Source organism: Cherax quadricarinatus, chromosome 40 (assembly GCF_038502225.1).
Source record: "Cherax quadricarinatus isolate ZL_2023a chromosome 40, ASM3850222v1, whole genome shotgun sequence".
In the NCBI taxonomy this organism is placed as follows: domain Eukaryota; kingdom Metazoa; phylum Arthropoda; class Malacostraca; order Decapoda; family Parastacidae; genus Cherax; species Cherax quadricarinatus.
Window position 1 is genome coordinate 18,966,291 of NC_091331.1, and position 18,680 is coordinate 18,984,970.

Below are 18,680 nucleotides of genomic sequence, written 5' to 3' on the forward strand. Positions count from 1 at the left end.
GCACCTAGTAGTGACCAATGAAGAAGCTGGGCCAAGAGCTGTAAATCAACCCCTGCAAAAAACATATACTAAGTGAGTACAGACTGAGCTTGCTTCCTTAAGAAATGCAGATATTAAGCAGTCTAATAAATGATAATAAAATATTGGCAGTAATAAATTAAACACATTTTATTTGAAAAAAAAAAACAAGCAGTAATTCATAAATAAGAACACATTTTACATCAAAATTTTTTAGTTTTAAACTTAACAGGTGATCACAAATTCTCTGTACAATTCAGAAAAATATAGCCAGTGGTACATGATGTACATTAAACAAGAAGTACTCAATACATTTTCCAGGTTTCTGTCTGTACAACAACTATCCTAGACTATTGACCTTTTCACCCCAAATCTCAATATTTTTGGATGAGTAGTAATGCAGCAATAGTTTTAGATGAATCCATGAGAAAATAAATTTAAGTTAGTGAATGGAAGCAAAATATAGCATGTAAGAGTCTTATGTGCTATATTATTATAAGATGCTGATTATTAACTTAGAATAGGGTATTCACTTTGATGATGTATCAAACTTTTTGCACCATACAAATCCTATTTCAAATGCAAATTCTGCACTGTATTTCTACTAATAAAAGTCTTTTGTCTACTAAAATTTCCATTTCTTTTAAGGCTGTTTCTTCTCTACTTTAGTGCCATGAAAATCCCATCTCCAGTAGTATCTACATAGTTCATTAGTCCTGTTTGGTATCCAAGTTGTCTAATAAAATGTCATATCTAGTACACATTATTATTATTCTAGTAACAGGAGGTACTAAACCTGTAGGGGTTATATACAACACTAGTGGAATGGGAGGTAATCAGGTTTGTATCTAGTACATAAATTTTATCTAGATATTTGATTTTAACCCAATGTAGTACAAAATTAAGTCCTGTCAAAAAATGACAAAAAATTCTTTCTGCTACAAGAGCCCTATTTCTTTAGTTTTGCATAATATAAGCTTTTCAGAGAGTATCTCAACCAAGTGGCATCTCTCTAAATTCTTAAACAGTGTTATAACATTGCATCATTTGGAAATAAATACACTATGACTTCAAAAAATCTGAACCCAAATATTAAAAATTTATTTAAGAAACCAAAAATAGTCTTAAGTTCTCATATTCAGATACAAAATAATAATCACAACCAGGATTTTAAACCATCTAAAGACTTTTGTTCATTGTCCTTTTCTCCTTTGTTTTTTATGTGTTATTTTCTATTTACAAGAAATTATTTCATTTTTTCATACAGTCATTTAATGCACATGGGGTGTCCTCATATTATTTTGCTAAAAAATAAGTAAAAAAAATTTTTTATTCCTTTTTCTTTTCTCCTGAACTATAGTGAAGTGGGACAGTATTATTTTCATTGTTCCCGGAGCCATAAACCATCCACGTCCATTTGGCTGTGCATTCTCACAGAAATACTTGTCATTCAGCCTCCAATTTTCCCTTGGTTTTAGTGTTTTGTGTGATTTTATTAATGTAATCAGTAGGGTGTAGTTAACAATGGCTCCCAAAGCAGTGGTGGTGCCAAGAAGAAACATATGAATCTCTGTATTATGCAGAAACTTGAACTAATAAGGAAGGTTGAGTCTGGTGGCTTGGTGGCACAGGTATGTGAAGAATGTGGTGTCAAAAAACAGTATCTGATATCCATAGAAGCAAGAACAAACTTATAGATTATGCACTTTAGTTTATCATAGATGCTAGCCATCTACAATTACCCTAGTGGAGCATTACAGTTCCTCTGACTCAAAATAAAAGCTATTCTGATTCACAACTATCAATCATGGCACTTTACACCTCATCTTTCCACCACCAAAGGTATGGTGGGTAAAATTACTGTAAAATTAGTATACTGTCCTCTACCATACATAGCAGTACCATTGTACTCTCAACTTTTTCACTGTATACAATTCCTGTATAGTACTGTACTGTTTTACAGGTTACAGTATTTTTAGTGTTCAGTAGCCCTCTGAATCAATAGACTTGTCAAATGATTCCAAACTTTGTCCATTTATGTTACAATTGTTTAAAATAAATTTTATAATTCAGAATCTATGGACAAAGGGCAAAAAAATTCACCTTGCCACTGATTAGAGGGTGTTCTGATTAGAGTGGTGTCCTGTCTTCAGTATTTTTTTTTTATTAACACACTGGCTGTTTCCCACCAAGGCAGGGTGGCCCAAAAAAGAAAAAATTTCATCATCATTCGCTCCATCATTGTCTTGCTAGAGGCATGCTTACACTAGTCAGTTGTAAAACTGCAACATTAACACCCCTCCTTCAGAGTGCAGGCACTGTACTTCCCATCTCTAGGAATCAAGTCCGGCCTGCCAGTTTCCCTGAATCCCTTCGTAAATGTTACTTTGCTTACACTCCAACAGCACATCAAGTCCTAAAAACCATTTGTCTCCATTTGCTCCTCTAAAAACCATTTGTCTCCATTTGCTCCTCTAAAAACCATTTGTCTCCATTTGCTCCTAACACTCTCATGCACGCTTGCTGGAAGTCCAAGCCCCTTGCACACAAAACCTCCTTTACCCCTTCTGTCCAACCTTTCCTAGGCCAACCCCTACATTGCCTTCCCTCCACTACAGATTTATACACTCTCGAAGTCATTCTATTTCGTTCCATCCTCTTTACATATCCAAACCATCTCAATAACCCCTCCTCAGCCCTCTGTTGGTAATCCTGCACCTCCTCCTAATCTCCTGACTATGGATTCTCTGCATTATATTCACACCACACATTGCCCTCAGACATGACATCCCCACTGCCTCCAGCCTTCTCCTTGTTGCAACATTCACCACCCATGCCTCACACCCATACAAGAGAGTTGGTATAACTATACTCTCATACATTCCCCTCTTTGCTTTCATGAACAAAGTTCTTTGTCTCCACAGACTCTTCAGTGCACCGCTCAACTTTTTCCCCTCATCGATTCTATGATTCACCTCATCTTTCATAGACCCATCTGCTAACACATCCACTCCCAAATATCTGAATACATTCACCACCTCCATACTCTCTACCTACAATCTGATAACCAACCTTCCATTACCTAAATTTTTGGTTATCCTCATCACCTTCACCTTCACACACGGAGGGCCCGGGTTCGATTCCCGGCAGGTGGAAACATTCGACACGTTTCCTTACACCTGTTGTCCTGTTCACCTAGCAGCAAATAGGTACCTGGGTGTTAGTCGACTGGTGTGGGTCGCATCCTGGGGGACAAGATTAAGGACCCCAATGGAAATAAGTTAGACAGTCCTCGATGACGCACTGACTTTCTTGGGTTATCCTGGGTGGCTAACCCTCCGGGGTTAAAAATCCGAACGAAATCTTATCTTATCTTATCTTACCTTACTCTTTCCTGCATTCACTTTTAATTCCCTTCTTTTACATACCCCACCAGACTCGTCAACCAACCTCTGCAACTTCTCTTCAGAATCTCCCAAAAGGACAGTGTCATCAGCAAAGAGCAACTGTGACAACTCCCACTTTGTGTTAGATTCTTTATCTTTTAACCCCATACCTCTTGCCAACCCCCAAGCATTCACTTCTCTTATAACTCCATCTATACAGTAGGGCCCTGCTTTATGGCATTTTTGCCTTACAGCGTTCCACTAATACGGCGATTTCAAATTATGACCAAAACTCGCTATACGGCTAACTGTCTAATACGGTGTGGGCCACCTGGTTTGTTTACATTCTCTGTGAGCTCTGTGTCTCCATTATGTCTGTAAACTTTCCAAAATTTCAAGTGTTTCAAAGTTATTTCATATTTTATATATACATACTCTGATAATTATACTTATGTGTACCTGTACCTAAATATACTTACACACTGTGCTGGCATGCAGGTACATATTAAAATCAGTAAGAATGTCTTATGTCTCGAGATGCCGTATTAATAATGATAATGATAATATTCAATAATAATCACGGAGGCACATTAAATGTTGTACTATTATGTTAATATACACATTTTCATTAATCCATCTATGATTTTTTTCAAAATTATATAATAAACATGCTACATAACATATAAACATGATAACTACACCCCACAGTAGAATAAATTAATGTGTACACTATAGTATTACTGGGGTAACTGTAGAAAATTATTCCTTTCATATGCCTTCACTCAAAATGTCATTTCTTCTAAAAATGGCATTACATGAGAATGGGAGTGATGCTCTTTATTTATTCTACTGTATCAACGTGGAGACAACTTGCACACAATGTAAAGTGTTTGTATTATGGTATAATTCAAGCGTATATGAACCAAAACCAGACGCTAGGTGTTCAAGTGGTACACTCTGTAATTATTATTTTACTACATGTAAACCATGCAATAACCAAATTCTGTAAACTCAGCATTGTAATCCTTATAGAGAATAAACTTTGAATTTGAATTTGTTTACATAACTCCGCATCTCTGTCCTCTCTCATGTACTCATTCTTCCTCTCTCATTTATTCATTTTATCTCATTTACTCACCTCTCACCCTACATTAAGACTACAAATATTTTAAGGTAGGTAATGACTGAACTGTACACGCATTTTATCGCTGGGTGGGTGGGGTTGCCTGGTATGGTAGCCTGGCTGGTTGCCATACCTACCACACCTGATTTCTTATGATAAATACTACTTATCTTACCCTACATTAAGACTACAAATATTTTAAGGTAAGTAATGAGTGTACTATATGTGTATTTTACATTTTTTTTAATGACCAGTTCTATTGCTAACTTAATTCAAGTTGGTGTAAATTTGTTGTCTGGCATTTGTATGTATTTATAAGTGGAAAAAAATGGCATTTCAGATTAAGATGATTTTAGCTTTGAGGCAGTAGCCTGGAACCTAACCTGCTGTATAAGTGGGGTCCTACTGTATATTGAACAACTATGGTGACATCACACATCCCTGTCTAAGGCCTACTTTTACTGGGAAGTAATCTTCCTCTTGCCTGCATACTCTAACCTGAGCCTCACTATCCTCGTAAAGACTCTTCACTGCTTTCAATAACCTACCTCCTATTCCATACATTTGCAACATCTGCCACATGGCACCCACCTATCCACCCTATCATATGCCTTTTCTAAATCCATAAATGCCACAAAGACCTCTTTACCCTTATCTAAATACTGTTCACCTATATATTTCACTGCAAACACTTGGTCTACACACCCCCTACCCTTCCTAAAGCTTCCTTGTTCATCTGATATCCTGCTCTCCGTCTTACTCTTAATTCTTTCAATAATAAATCTACCATACACTTTACCAGGTATACTTAACAGACTTATTCCCCTATAATTTTTACACTCTCTTATGTCCCCTTTGCCTTTATACAAGGGAACTATGCATGCTCTCTGCCAATCCCTAGGTACCTTACCCTCTTCCATACGTTTATTAAATAAAAGCACTACCCACTCCAAAACTATATCCCCCCCTGCATTTAACATTTCTATCTTTGTCCCATCAGTCCCAACTGGTTTACCCACTTTCATTCTACCCACTGCCCCACACACTTCCCCCACTCTTACATGTAGTTCTCCTTCACTCCTATAAGATGTTATTCCTCCTTGCCCTATACACGAAATCACAGCTTCCCTAACTTCATCAACATTTAACAATTCCTCAAAATATTCCTTCCATCTTTCCAATACCTCTAACTCTCCATTTAATAACTCTCCTCTCCTATTTTTAACTAACAAATCCATTTGTTCCTTAGGCATTCTCAACTTATTAATCTCACTCCAAAAACTTTTTCTTATTTTCAACAAAATTTGTTGATAACATCTCACCCACTCTCATCTGCTCTCTTTTTACATTGCTCCACCACCCTCTTAACCTCTCTTTTTCTTTCTGTATACTCCTCCCTCCTTGCATCACTTCTACTTTGTAAAAACCTCTCGTATGTTAACTTTTTCTCTCTTACCAATCGCTCTTCTTCCCTCCCGCACCCACTTTCCTGTAACCACAAACTTCTGAACATTCTAACACTATATTCTTAAACTTACCCCATACATATTCTACCCCATTGCCTATACTCATACAAGCCCATCTGTCCTCCAACAGTTGTTTATATCTTGCCCTAACTGCCTCCTCCTTCAGTTTATAAACCTTCACCTCTCTCTTACTTGCTGCTTCCATTTTCCTTGTATCCTATCTACCTTTCACTCTCACTGTAGCTACAACTAAAAAGTTATCTGATATCTGTGGCCCCTCTATAAACATGTACATCCTGAAGTCTACCCAACAGTCTTGTATCTACCAATACATAGTCCAACAAACTACTGTCATTATGCCCTATATCATATCTTGTATACTTATTTATCCTCTTTTTCTTAAAATATTTGTTACCTATAACCAAACCCCTTTCTATACAAAGTTCAATCAAATGCTCCCCATTATCCTTTACACCTGGCACCCCAAACTTACCTACCACACCCTCTCTAAAATGCTTTTCCTACTTTAGCATTTAGGTCCCCTACCACAATTACTCTCTCACTTGGTTCAAAAGTTCCTACACATTCACTTAACATCTCCCAAAATCTCTCTCTCCTCTTTTCTCCAGGTGCATACACACTTACTATGGCCCACTTTTCACATACGACCCTTATTTTAATCCACATAATTCTTGAATTTATACATTTATATTCCCTCTTCTCTCTTCATAAATGATCCTTCAACATTATTGCTACCCCTTCCTTAGCTCTAACTCTCTCAGATACTCCTGACTTAACCCCATTTATTTTTCCCCACTAAAACTCCCCTACCCCGTTAAGCTTTGTTTCGCTTAGGGCTAGAACATCCAACTACTTTTCATTCATAACATTAGCAGTCATTTCATCATCCGTACAACATCCAAACTTCCCAATTTTATAAAGTTTTTCTTTTCCTTCTTTTTAGTAGTTTATACAGGAGAAGGATTTACTAGTCCACTGCTCCTGGCATTTAATCACCTTCTATGACACGCATAGCTTAGGGAGGAAGAATTCTGTTCCATTTCCCCATGAAGATAAGCAGAAATAAACAAGAACTAGGAAGAAAATAGAAGACAACCCAGAGGGGTTAGTATATACAGTATATGCTTGTACATGCATGTGTAGTATGACCTAAGTATAAATAGAAGTAGCAAGACATACCTGCAACCTTGCATGTTTATGAGACAGAAAAAAGATGCCAGCCATCCTACCATCACTCAAAACAATTACAGGCTTGTGTTTCACACTCCCTGGGTGGCTACTGTCTACCAACTTACTTCAGTATATTTTTTTTTTTTTTTCAACAAGTCGGCCGTCTCCCACCGAGGCAGGGTGACCCAAAAAAGAAAGAAAATCCCCAAAAAGAAAATACTTTCATCATCATTCAACACTTTCACCACACTCGCACATTATCCCTGTTTTTGCAGAGGTGCTCAGAATACAACAGTCTAGAAGCATACACATATAAAGATACACAACATATCCCTCCAAACTGCCAATATCCCAAACCCCTCCTTTAAAGTGCAGGCATTGTACTTCCCATTTCCAGGACTCAAGTCCGACTATATATTATATATTATAATCAAATAAAGCTCTAAACCAACAAGGGTCATGCAGTTCAGTATATAACTTTTTTATATGTAATTGGTACTGTACTTTGTAGCTATAGGAGCAGAGTTAAGTTCAGTGTTTTGTCTTCAGTATTTATTCTATCAATTATTATTACAGCCTCTCCTCACTTAATGACAGAGTTCTAGTCCTAAGACTACGTTGGTAAACGAATTCATCGCTAAGTGAGGAGCATACTATAATGATAGTGGGTTTGTGTCAACCATCTTTGATATTGTTTTAATGTCACCGTTGCACAATTTATAACATGTATAGTATATTTTTAAATGTTTATACAGTAGTGTACTGTAAATTGTAATAAACAGAATAGAGGAAATCAGCTATAATATACATTATTTAGGTATGCATACTGGTCAGAGAGCCTGTTGTAAGTCTGAGGTGTCGGTAAATGAGTACATCACTAAATGAGGAGAGGCTGTATAACCAAAACCAAGTGCTATCAAATAACCTTGAATTTCTAATGGCTATACCACTACTTCACCTTGTAGCCCATTCCACTGTTCTACCATTCATTGAAAATAGTTGCTGTTTATTTATGTGTAGCAAATACTGTGATTTATTTTAAATTGGTGCCTTCAGCCTGTCAGAAATTAATGTTCACTGATATTAAAGGGCCAAAATTACAAATGCAATACCGTAAAGTAAAAGGACACAAGTGCAACTAATGTGACACTATTGTGGCAATGTTTCGCTCTCCAGGAGCTTTGTCAGGCCGTAACGGCTTGACAAAGCTCCTGGAGAGCAAAACATTGCCACAATAAAATGCCACATTAGTTGCCTTGTGTCCTTTTACATGTACTTTACACATTGTCGGTAATTCTACCAACATATATACAAATGCAATACTGCATATCATTGGAGAATTCAAGACGCCTGTCGTTTCAAACAGTATTGGCTAAACGAGGTAGCAGTACTTGACAGCAGGAGAGATTATTTTATTTCATGGAATCTATGATCAATTTTCGTTTTTTCTACACTTGAAGCTTTGTTGGGGTCAGGCTTTTCTGTTGATTGCCTATTCAACTATTCTGTGGCTGTCGGTGGTCCACTGGACCACATTGCCCTCATATCCTGGCAGAGGTAGTTATCCAGTTTCCTCTTTAAAACTTCTACACTTGTTCTAGAAATGCTTATGATATCTGCTGGTAGCAGGATGAAGTGTCTTGGACTATGGATGATGATGTAATTTTTTTTTTTTGTGGCTATGGCACCCCTTGCTTCTCACTGGGTATATTTTACACATCCTATATCTTTCACTCTATTATCTCTCTGTTCTTCACTCCAGAGGAATGTATTACCTTATCCACTCAGGTGTCCTGTGGCTTGGTTGGTAGTACAATCAACCCACATACCAAGCGTCCGTAGTTTGATCCCCAGCACGGGTGGAAACATTAGGCATGTTTACTTAAACCTGGGTGTTAGTTGACTGCTGTGGGTTGCATCCTAAGGTGATGGTACTACACTAAAATAAGCTGAGGTAGGATGAGGTAAAATTGATTTGTGTAAAAAAAAAAAAAAAAAAAAAAAAGTTTTTGAATGAAATCAGTGTTAAGAAATTATAGTGTGTTTGGATTAAACAAGGGACCATCAGAAGAAAGAAAAGACAAAAACATGTCAGGGCATTGAGAAAAAAGGAGCTGAAACAAAGCTGATGTGCCCTTTGATGAACAGGACACTCAATCAAAAGATGCATGGCTTAAGAGTATGACCTGACAATTCTCTTAAAGAGTGGCACTGGTTATTAGAAAATTGAGTAATGTTCTTGAAACACAGGTGCCCTTGCAGTAAATACCCTTATAATACACCTTAGTGCAAGGATACAGAATGATGAACTGGAAACATTCAAGAACATCTGATAAAATTTTACATAAAGAGAAACTGTATAGGGCATTATATAAAGTCATGCTTTATGTGTAGCAAATCTAGAGCAATTTCATTCTAGTGTTATTAAGATACTAATGAGAAACTATGACCTAAACACAATTCTTTTTCTTTCAACACACCAGCCGTATCCCACCAAGGCAGGGTGGCCCAAAAAGAAAAAACGAAAGTTTCTCTTTTTAAATTTAGTAAATTATACAGGAGAAAGGGTTACTAGCCCCTTGCTCCCAGCATTTTAGTCGCCTCTTACGACACGCATGGCTTACGGAGGAAGAATTCTGTTCCACTTCCCCATGGAGACTAAACACAATTACACTATATTATTTAGTTACAACTGCAACCAGGACACTCTCAAAGAAATACAAATTCTTATATGCCGACAATTTTCTTGCACTGTAATCTACCATTGCATACATAAGACAAATCTGAAGTAGTATATCTTTATGTAATATTTAAAATGATAACCACAAACACCACTTCTTAAATTACACTGCTAGAAAATCTAGTTTCATAGCTGTTAACTAGTGCAATGACAATTCCAAAACTGCCTCCTGGGGGCTGCAAAGCCTGCAAATTAATACAAACACTATGATATCAAAGACATGTGCATATTAAATATGAGACATGCTGAGTGAAGAATTGCTGAAATATTAACTGAAAATATACTTCAGTATACTTGTACATGAGAAAGGGCTAGGACTACATAAAATTTATCTTCAAGAGTTCACTTTGTAACAAATCTCAAGCATTTCAGTTCTTCAAAGATGGGGAATTTGATGCTGGTGAAGGATTCTTGATCCAGGGAATATGACCTATGTTTCCCATCCTCAGATTAAACCTGTTTACCTTTCATTCCCCAGGTTCTGTATGATTTGTGGTGCAGCCACAGGTTGAAGGAGGCTAAAGCCTCTTCCAGATGCAAATACTCAATTATTTATAATCAATGGCTAATTTTCACTATATTATAATGAGCAGTGACCACAAAAGCATAATGGGTTAAGATTATTATTATTATTATAATAAAAAAGAAGCGCTAAGCCACAAGGGCTATACAGCACTGCAGGGCTGGAAGGAAGCGAGGGCATCAGGTGGCAAAAGGGAGGTGGATGAGTAAAAGGTTACGGATAACAGTGGGGCAGTGGATGGTGAAAGGGTAAAGGGCAGCAAGAGACTGAGCTAGAAAGGGCTGAGGGAAGTGTGAAAGGTATCATCATCAGAGTTTGTGGAGTAAATCAGTCGTTGTCAAGAAGTCAATGAGAGAGTCAGGATTAAAGGAGGGTCCATCAGCAAGAAGGGAAGGTAAAGAGAGAGTAGTAGAACGAAGACGACGTTGGAGGTAAATTCTGCGTGCTCGTTGATAGAGAGGGCAGTCTAACAGAATGTGACTAACCGATACTGGAACTTGACACTGCTCACAGAGAGGAACAGGGTGCCTCTCCATGAGATACCCACGAGTAAGACGAGTGTGGCCAATGCGAAGGCGGGAGAGAGTGGTCTCCCAACCTCGGCACTGATGACAAGAAGACGGCCAGTAACCTATGCTCGGTTTAATAGAATGAAGTTTGTTACCAAGCAGAGTTGACCAACGTTGTTGCCAATGGGTGTGAAAGTGGGTAGCTATTGCAGCAAAATAGTCCAGAAATGGAACACCTCTATAGGAAATTGGTAGGTCATGTACTGCTGACCGCGCAGCAGTGTCTGCCTGTTCATTGCCCTGTACGTCGACATGACCAGGGACCCAACAAAAAACAATATCTTTATGCTTGGTAGAGATACGGCGTAGCCAGAGTTGGACACGGAGAACTAGGGGGCGAGATGTATCAAATTTTCGTATAGCCTGCAGAGCACTAAGGGAGTCTGAGACTACCACAAATGATGACACAGGCATAGATGCGATACGAATAAGTGCTGCAAGAATGGCATACAATTCAGCAGTAAAAATGCTAGCCGAAGATAGTAAATGCCCCCGCACGACGCTGTCCGGAAACACTGCTGCGAATCCGACGCCGTCTGAAGACTTAGAGCCATCTGTGTACACAGCGATGGCATGAGAATGAGAGTGGAAGTGATCAAGAAAAAGAGAGCGGGAAGCCACCGTAGGCAGTTGGGCTTTCGAGCAAGGGAGTGAGGAAGAACAGACCCGAACAGCTGGAACTTCCCAGGGGGGTAGGGAAAAGTGAGATGCTACATGAACATATAAAGGTGGTAATTGAAGGGAAGACAAGAGCGAATGTAGGCGAAGAGAAAAGGGATGGCGCAAACAGGGGCGGCGAACAAATAAAGAATGTCTACTAATATTTTACATATAGTACATGCTAAAAATCGTCTTTAAAAATGATCTCTTTGATCTTTATCAGCAACTTATGATTTTCAAGCTCCCTTCCTGGAGGGTATTTCCAGTGATCAATGCCCCTATGGCCCGATCCATGACCAGGCCTCCCAGTGGATCAGGGCCTGATCAATTAGGCTGTTACTGCTGGCCGCACATAGTCCAACATACGAACCACAACCCTTATGGCTGGTGGGAGGCTGTTGAACAGTCTTGGGCCCTGGACACTTATTGTGTTTGGCACCCCTACTTTTCATTGGGGGTATGCTGCATTGCCTGACAACTCTCTTGCTTTCATAGGGAATGATTTCTTAAGCCCACCAGATTGAAATCCTGGCTGTGCCACTGTAAATGACCCTTAAAGGTTTATTATTACTGTATTCATGGGGAAGTACTGAACCTGTAAGGGTCATACAGCACCTGGGGACTGGGAGGAATATTGGATAATCAGGTTTATTTTATGGCTATAGCACTTCCCCATGAATTTAATAATCATGAGGTACAGACTAAGCATCAACCATTAACAATGACCCTACAACATTTCAACCCTCTCCTAAAAAAATCCTAATGTCACAAAAGGGCTATAGATGTCACAAATAGGCTACAGATCTTTCCAACAATGCATAGATATCAAGTTATGCTTATTAATGTGAACCAAAATATTTTAAGTGTACAAACTAGTTGAAGTATTGATACAATACTGACCATAGCACACAAAAACTTAAGGACATATTTTTTATTTAAGAAGACTAAAAAGTCATCTGGAATAAAAATTCATCTAAAAAATATTCTGCACATACAACAAAACGTCAATTTAACGGACTAATAGGGAAGAAATGGTAACCAGTAATGCCAATTATCTGTAATTCTGAATAATGTTTAAAATAACCCTAAAAAAAAGGTTTTACTGTGTACATAAAACATTACTGTACAATTTATAGAAATAATAAACAATGAAAATGAAGCTAAAAGTACAGTCATTTTTGTACACTGTATTCCTCACAAATGTAAACCACTGAGACACCAGACCCCAACTTCTATATTAATTCAAGTTTTTCAATAATGGTTAAATTCAAATATTTCCCCTTAATACCAACACTTGTTTTACAGGCCATCATTAATCACAATGTACAGCACTGTATACTGTATTACAAAAAAGTAAACAGACACAGTAAATCCAAACACAATGGAGAACATGTAACAATTCTCTGCTTCTGAATGCTTGGGCAATAACAAACCTAGTCACTGTCTACTGACCACTCCACTATGTTAAATTGAAGTTTTACTGTATACAAAATCAAATTCTGTGCTATTTAAAATAGCCAATTTAATGCTAAATTTATCATCCAAATACAGAAACTTTAATGAACAAATTGCAGCTAAACCTCAGTATAACAGACCTCTGTAAAATGGAAATCAGATAAAATGGACAAAAAATCTAGCCAGACAATTATCAGTGTAGTATAACAAGTCTTCTGCATTGCATGGTGTATGGTCTGGTCCAACTATTATTGAAGACAGACCAAATCTGCTTTACTGCCGATATGTATGGTCTGCCTTGTGTCCCGGACCAATCTGTTTCCATTATTCCTGAACAGCAAGCCTGAGTCTGTTTATTGTCTGAGCATGTGCTCATGTACTATCATCATTTGGTCTCCAATTTTCTCTGGATTTATAGAATTTATCATTACATTATTATAGTACCCTGTATAGTGTTATTAACAATGGCCTCTACAGTAAGCGATGGTGCCAAGAAGAGGCATACGAGTGTTAAGGAAAAACTTGAATTAATAAAGAAGATGGAATCTGATGTCTCAGTGGCTCGGGTGTGAGGAATATGGCATAGGAAAAGAAATGGTGTCTCTCACACCATCTATCTGTATGCCTCCCACACTATCTACGCTGTTACTGCTTGAGCTTTTTAGCCCCTCTGACTATCCCCTATTAGTCCGTTTTATGGAAGTTTCACTATAATTCCTATAACAGTCAACAAGGCACAATTAGAAATATTATCTGTATACTGTTTAATGTCAGTACTTAACTGTTTGCAGTCTTAACATATTTGTTGAGATCAAGCTAGTGTATATAAACAAAGTAAACCCTTTTATGGGGATACTCATTATACTGTAGTTACAAAACAAAAATATAAACAAAATTATTGAGATTTAGGTTCGGAATAACAAAGATGACACTTAGGATGTAATTCACCATACTCATGAACTTGTCCAATATTAAAACAAAAAAACAAGCAATTTTACTAATTTTTTTTATCCCACAGAGGCAGTGACCTAAAAAGAAAAATGAGTTTTTCTTTTAAAATTTAGTAATTTATACAGAAGGGGCTACTGGCCCCTTGCTCCCAGCATTTTAGTTGCCTCTTACGACACAAATGGCTTACGGAGGAAGAGTTCTTTTCCACTTCCCCATATTTCCAAGAAATACATTTATTGTAAAAAGAACTTAGAAAATATTTAGGGTGAAAAACTACAAGAAATAACTCACAAATGCATCAAAATACTGTACAATGTTCCTGAGATACACTCCCTCTATACACAACAGCGTGTTAACATTACAACAAGCATGTTACATTCAACAACTCTTTAATATTTGCTTAAAGTATTTAGTTTCTTTGTGTTCTTTCATGAGCTCATACTATAACTCTCTAGTATTAATTTTTACCATCCATTTTAATTTTGTTAATAAAGTTTTAATGACCCATACAATCCTTTTTATTCACACCTTCAAATATTATAAAAAGTGGCATTCTCAGCAGTCAAACTGTATTGAGCCATTTATGATTTGGTGATTTTTCAATCATCTGAAGCTCAGAAGAAGCATTCTCAAGTTATCATATGAAGTAATACAGCCCAATTTTTAAACTAAAACTGGCACCTGCACAGTCTAATAGGAATCCGAACGTTCGTCTGAGTAGGACATCCCAGTGTTGAAAGTTTGAAACAAAGATTCTTTAAGCCTTTAAAGAATAAGATAATAATATCTTCATGCCCTACAAAACTTCTGCTCCTTCCATAACCAGTGTACTACTTTTACAACAGTTTATAAACTGTACATACAAGAAATGAAACAGCAAATGCAAATACTTTACTGATACAAATGCTTCATTACATATTCTTCCTATTTTGTTTGGAGAGTGAAACTTTATTTCTTTTATTTTATTGAATTTATTATAATTTAAAGCACTAACCATAACAGTCACATAGTCTAATAATTATGTATTTTTAATTAGATAAGTGATTAATATGAATGAAATACTTGTGCATTTATTTGGCTTCTTTAATACACATGTGGCATCCTTTTTTTTTTATATCACAATACACAGGCTCTTAGCACCAAGTATATTTTATACATTTATTCAGCTGTATTATTCTTCACATTCTGCCCAAGCCTCCTCTGCTTGCATGAAATACTTGGAAGCCAGTTTACCTTTCATGGCTTCTGTTGCCAATTCTGCAGCCCAGCTATACAATTCACCTGAAAAAAAATGAAAAATTGTTACATGTACTAAATTACATTATATATCTCATGACATTTGCCAATCATGTGTGTACCATTAAATGTAAATGTAATACAATGGAGAAAGAGGTTTGCATTCTGTTGCTGAAGAAGAGATACAAGAAAAATGTGTTTTATCACATTAGCAGAGTGAATAAAAATAAAATCAAACTAAGCACTAAACCCACAAGGGTCAAATCACTGGAGGGTAGAATACGCTAAAGAAGAAATATGCAAAGATCAGAGACTAGTGTGTGGGAGAAGTGTTCAAGAGGCAGAGTTAGTGAGGACAGTGGGGAGTGCTTAAGGGTAAATTTAATCAAAGTTGGTGTAATAAGTTTGTTTCTGATAAAAAATAAAAAATAAAAAAGGAAGCCTGCATCAAAGGTGGGACTTTAACCCTTTCAGAGTCCGTGCCGTAGATCTATGGCTTTACGTTCAGGGTCCAAACCGTAGATCTACAGCATGAGCTCAGCTCACTCTGATAAGCTGTGAGTGGTAAATTTGGGCCTAGATATGAGAGAATACATCTATGTGGTATGTGTGCACCACATAAAACAAATCCTGCAGCACACAGTGTATAATGAGAGAAAAAAATTGAGACCGTGATTTTTTATTAAAACAGCGAATTTGCAGTATTTTTTCGTATGTTTTTTATAGTTATATTTGCGATTTCTTGGTCTCATTTGATAGAATGGAAGACATATTACAGAAACAGAGATGATTTTGATTGGTTTTAGCACTGGAAATGGCATGAAACTGAGCTCAAAGCAGCGGAAATGTTAAATTTTTGCCGATGTTCAAGAATAAACAAATGACCTCACACGTCTAATACACGCCAGCTGGTGGGTCTAATATACATTCACAAATGTGGTGATGATACTTATACAATTATTACAATATTGCATAACAGTAAATCTTCTATTTTTTGGTTTGAATAAAAATTCATTATGTGAATAAAAAATAAAAATGGAATTCATTTGTAAAGCCTCAAAATGTAACTAATGAACAGAGGAAATGTTAGTTTAGTGCCAGGAATACCTACATTGTTTATTCTGGACCCTATTTTGAAATTGGAATATTTTGAACTTTGTGTTAAATTGGCCAAATTACCAATTTCCGATCACTTTATTTTGTAGTTGAAACAGTTGACTTGGCGATTTTTTGTGCTCAATCGATAGAACAGAAGTTATACTAGTGAAATAGCTAAGAATTTGGTCGACTGGAATAATGTAATTGGCCTAAAATGGGAGTCAAAGTCGGCAAAATCGCCGATTCGTAAATATCGCTGAGACATCAAAATTCACGAGTGTAATTTTGTCAATTTTCCATCAAATTTCGTACTTTTCATTTTATTACCTTCAGAAAAAGATTCTCTACCATTTCATAAGAAAAAATAACAAAATTATTTTTTGAAAATTCTTGGACCCTGGTGGGCACTTTGAAATTTGGCCTCTGGACCCTGAAAGGGTTAAGTGAGGAGGTCAGGCAGAGTGTGTTAGGGTGGTGAAGACATTGAAAGTAAATTCTGTGTACCCTCTGACAGACAGGACAATTTACTACAAGTTGCTGAACTTAAAACGTAGCTTGGTAGTCCTCAGAAGAGTGGTGCTGAGCATTTTTCCATAAGATACCCATGTGTGTCCGGTATGTAGGCAGGAGAGTGTAGTCTCCCAAACATAACAGAGATGGTAACATGACCAGACACCCAAACATGGTTTAACAGAATGCAAATTATGTGAACCAACTGAGACAGACCATCTCTGCTGCCAGCAGTTATGAAGCTGCTAGAGATTACTGCAAAATAGTCTGAGAAAGGAATACCCCTTTATGAAATGAGGTCATGAGCATTTCAAGGACAAGAAGAAGAGAATTATGCTTATATTTCATAATTTTTCACAAATAAAATGCTTACCAGCTTTATTTGGATCTTTAGGAAGGCCTTTCCCACCAGACAAATACATCGCTGCTTGTTTAGCCACCAGTTGGTACTGAGGATCATCCATTGTACCATCGAAGTTACCTTCTTCATCTACTGTGTCAGTGTTTATTACCTTATCAAGCCAGTACACAGCTTTATTCCAGTCAACAGTCCTGAAAGCACCATTACATGTATTAATAAAAGAACAATTTTTGTTCTAAAAATTCTGAAGAAGACATTACAAAACTGTTTTGAAAGCTGAAAAAAACAGTAATTATTGTCAAGGGCTTTGCCTGGCCCACTAAGCATATACATATTGATAGATGAGGTTGTAAAAGAATTGAATGCATGGATGTTGCAAAGAGGTGTAGATTAAAAGCTAACTAATATGAGAGAAAGTGAGCTGTCTTAACCCTTTCACTATCCAAACCCCCAAAATTAATACTGCTTCCAATGTCCACTTTAAGAAAAAAAAAAGTCTTATGAAATGGTAGAGAATCTTTTTCTGAAGGTAATGACCCCCAAAGTATGAAATCTGATTTAAAACTTATGGAATTATACAGTTGCAAAGTTATCTGTCTGAGAGCACTTCATGCATCGGTGATTTCACCCACTTTGAGTTCTATTTTAAGTAAATTACATTGCTCCATTTGACCAAATTCTTAGCTATTTCGCTAGAATGCCTTTCATTCTATCGACTGAGCACAAGAAACCACCCATCCAGTTATTACAGCTACCCTGTACAGTGCACAAAGGTTCATCCCAATAAGTGACGCACACCTATTAAAAAGCCATAAAACAGACCGGGGTGTTGGGGGACCTTATCTGTCCTCATGAAAATTGACAAAAATAGAATATTTTCTGCTAGCTTGAGGCTGATTTCTGGCTATTTCCAGTCCTGGAAACAACCAAAATCATCATTATATCAGCAGTGTGTCTTCTATTCTATCAATTATTATTACAGTCAATACTAAGCACTAAATCCATTGTCAACTGATACCAAGAAACAGCCAATAAAAACCATCCTAGAAAACAACACAAAGTCGCTAGACACATGGTCAGAGGTTTGCTTTCCTCATCATCCACCGCTGGGGCAAGATTTTTTTATAGTGTATGTACTCGCTGCACAGACCCATTCTCTCATATCTAGGCCAAAATTTACCACTCTCAGCTTATCTGAGTTAGCTGAACTTATGACATAGAACTACATGGAGGACCCTGGCCTCAATGACATAGCCCTTCGTGACAGCCACTGAAAGGGTTAATTGCTTTTTGCTGATGATGCTGCTCTTTTGGGTGATTCTGTAGAGTTGTAAAGATTAGAGGAGTAATTAAGGAGGGTACATTATGTAAAAGGAAATTAAATGTGAACACA

At 37.1% G+C, this 18,680-nt stretch overlaps 1 protein-coding gene across 1 annotated transcript; it reads right to left on the minus strand.

Annotated features, from left to right (window-relative positions):
* Window positions 1-149: 149 nt before the first annotated feature.
* On the minus strand, window positions 150-17,478 carry LOC128687414 (eukaryotic elongation factor 2 kinase; the record flags this gene model as incomplete). The annotated part of the gene is given in 2 exon segments (XM_070092769.1): window positions 150-15,363; window positions 17,300-17,478. Coding segments are annotated over 2 exon segments (289 nt in total), but the record flags the coding sequence as incomplete, so codon positions are not given.
* Between the last annotated feature and the right edge of the window lie 1,202 nt (window positions 17,479-18,680).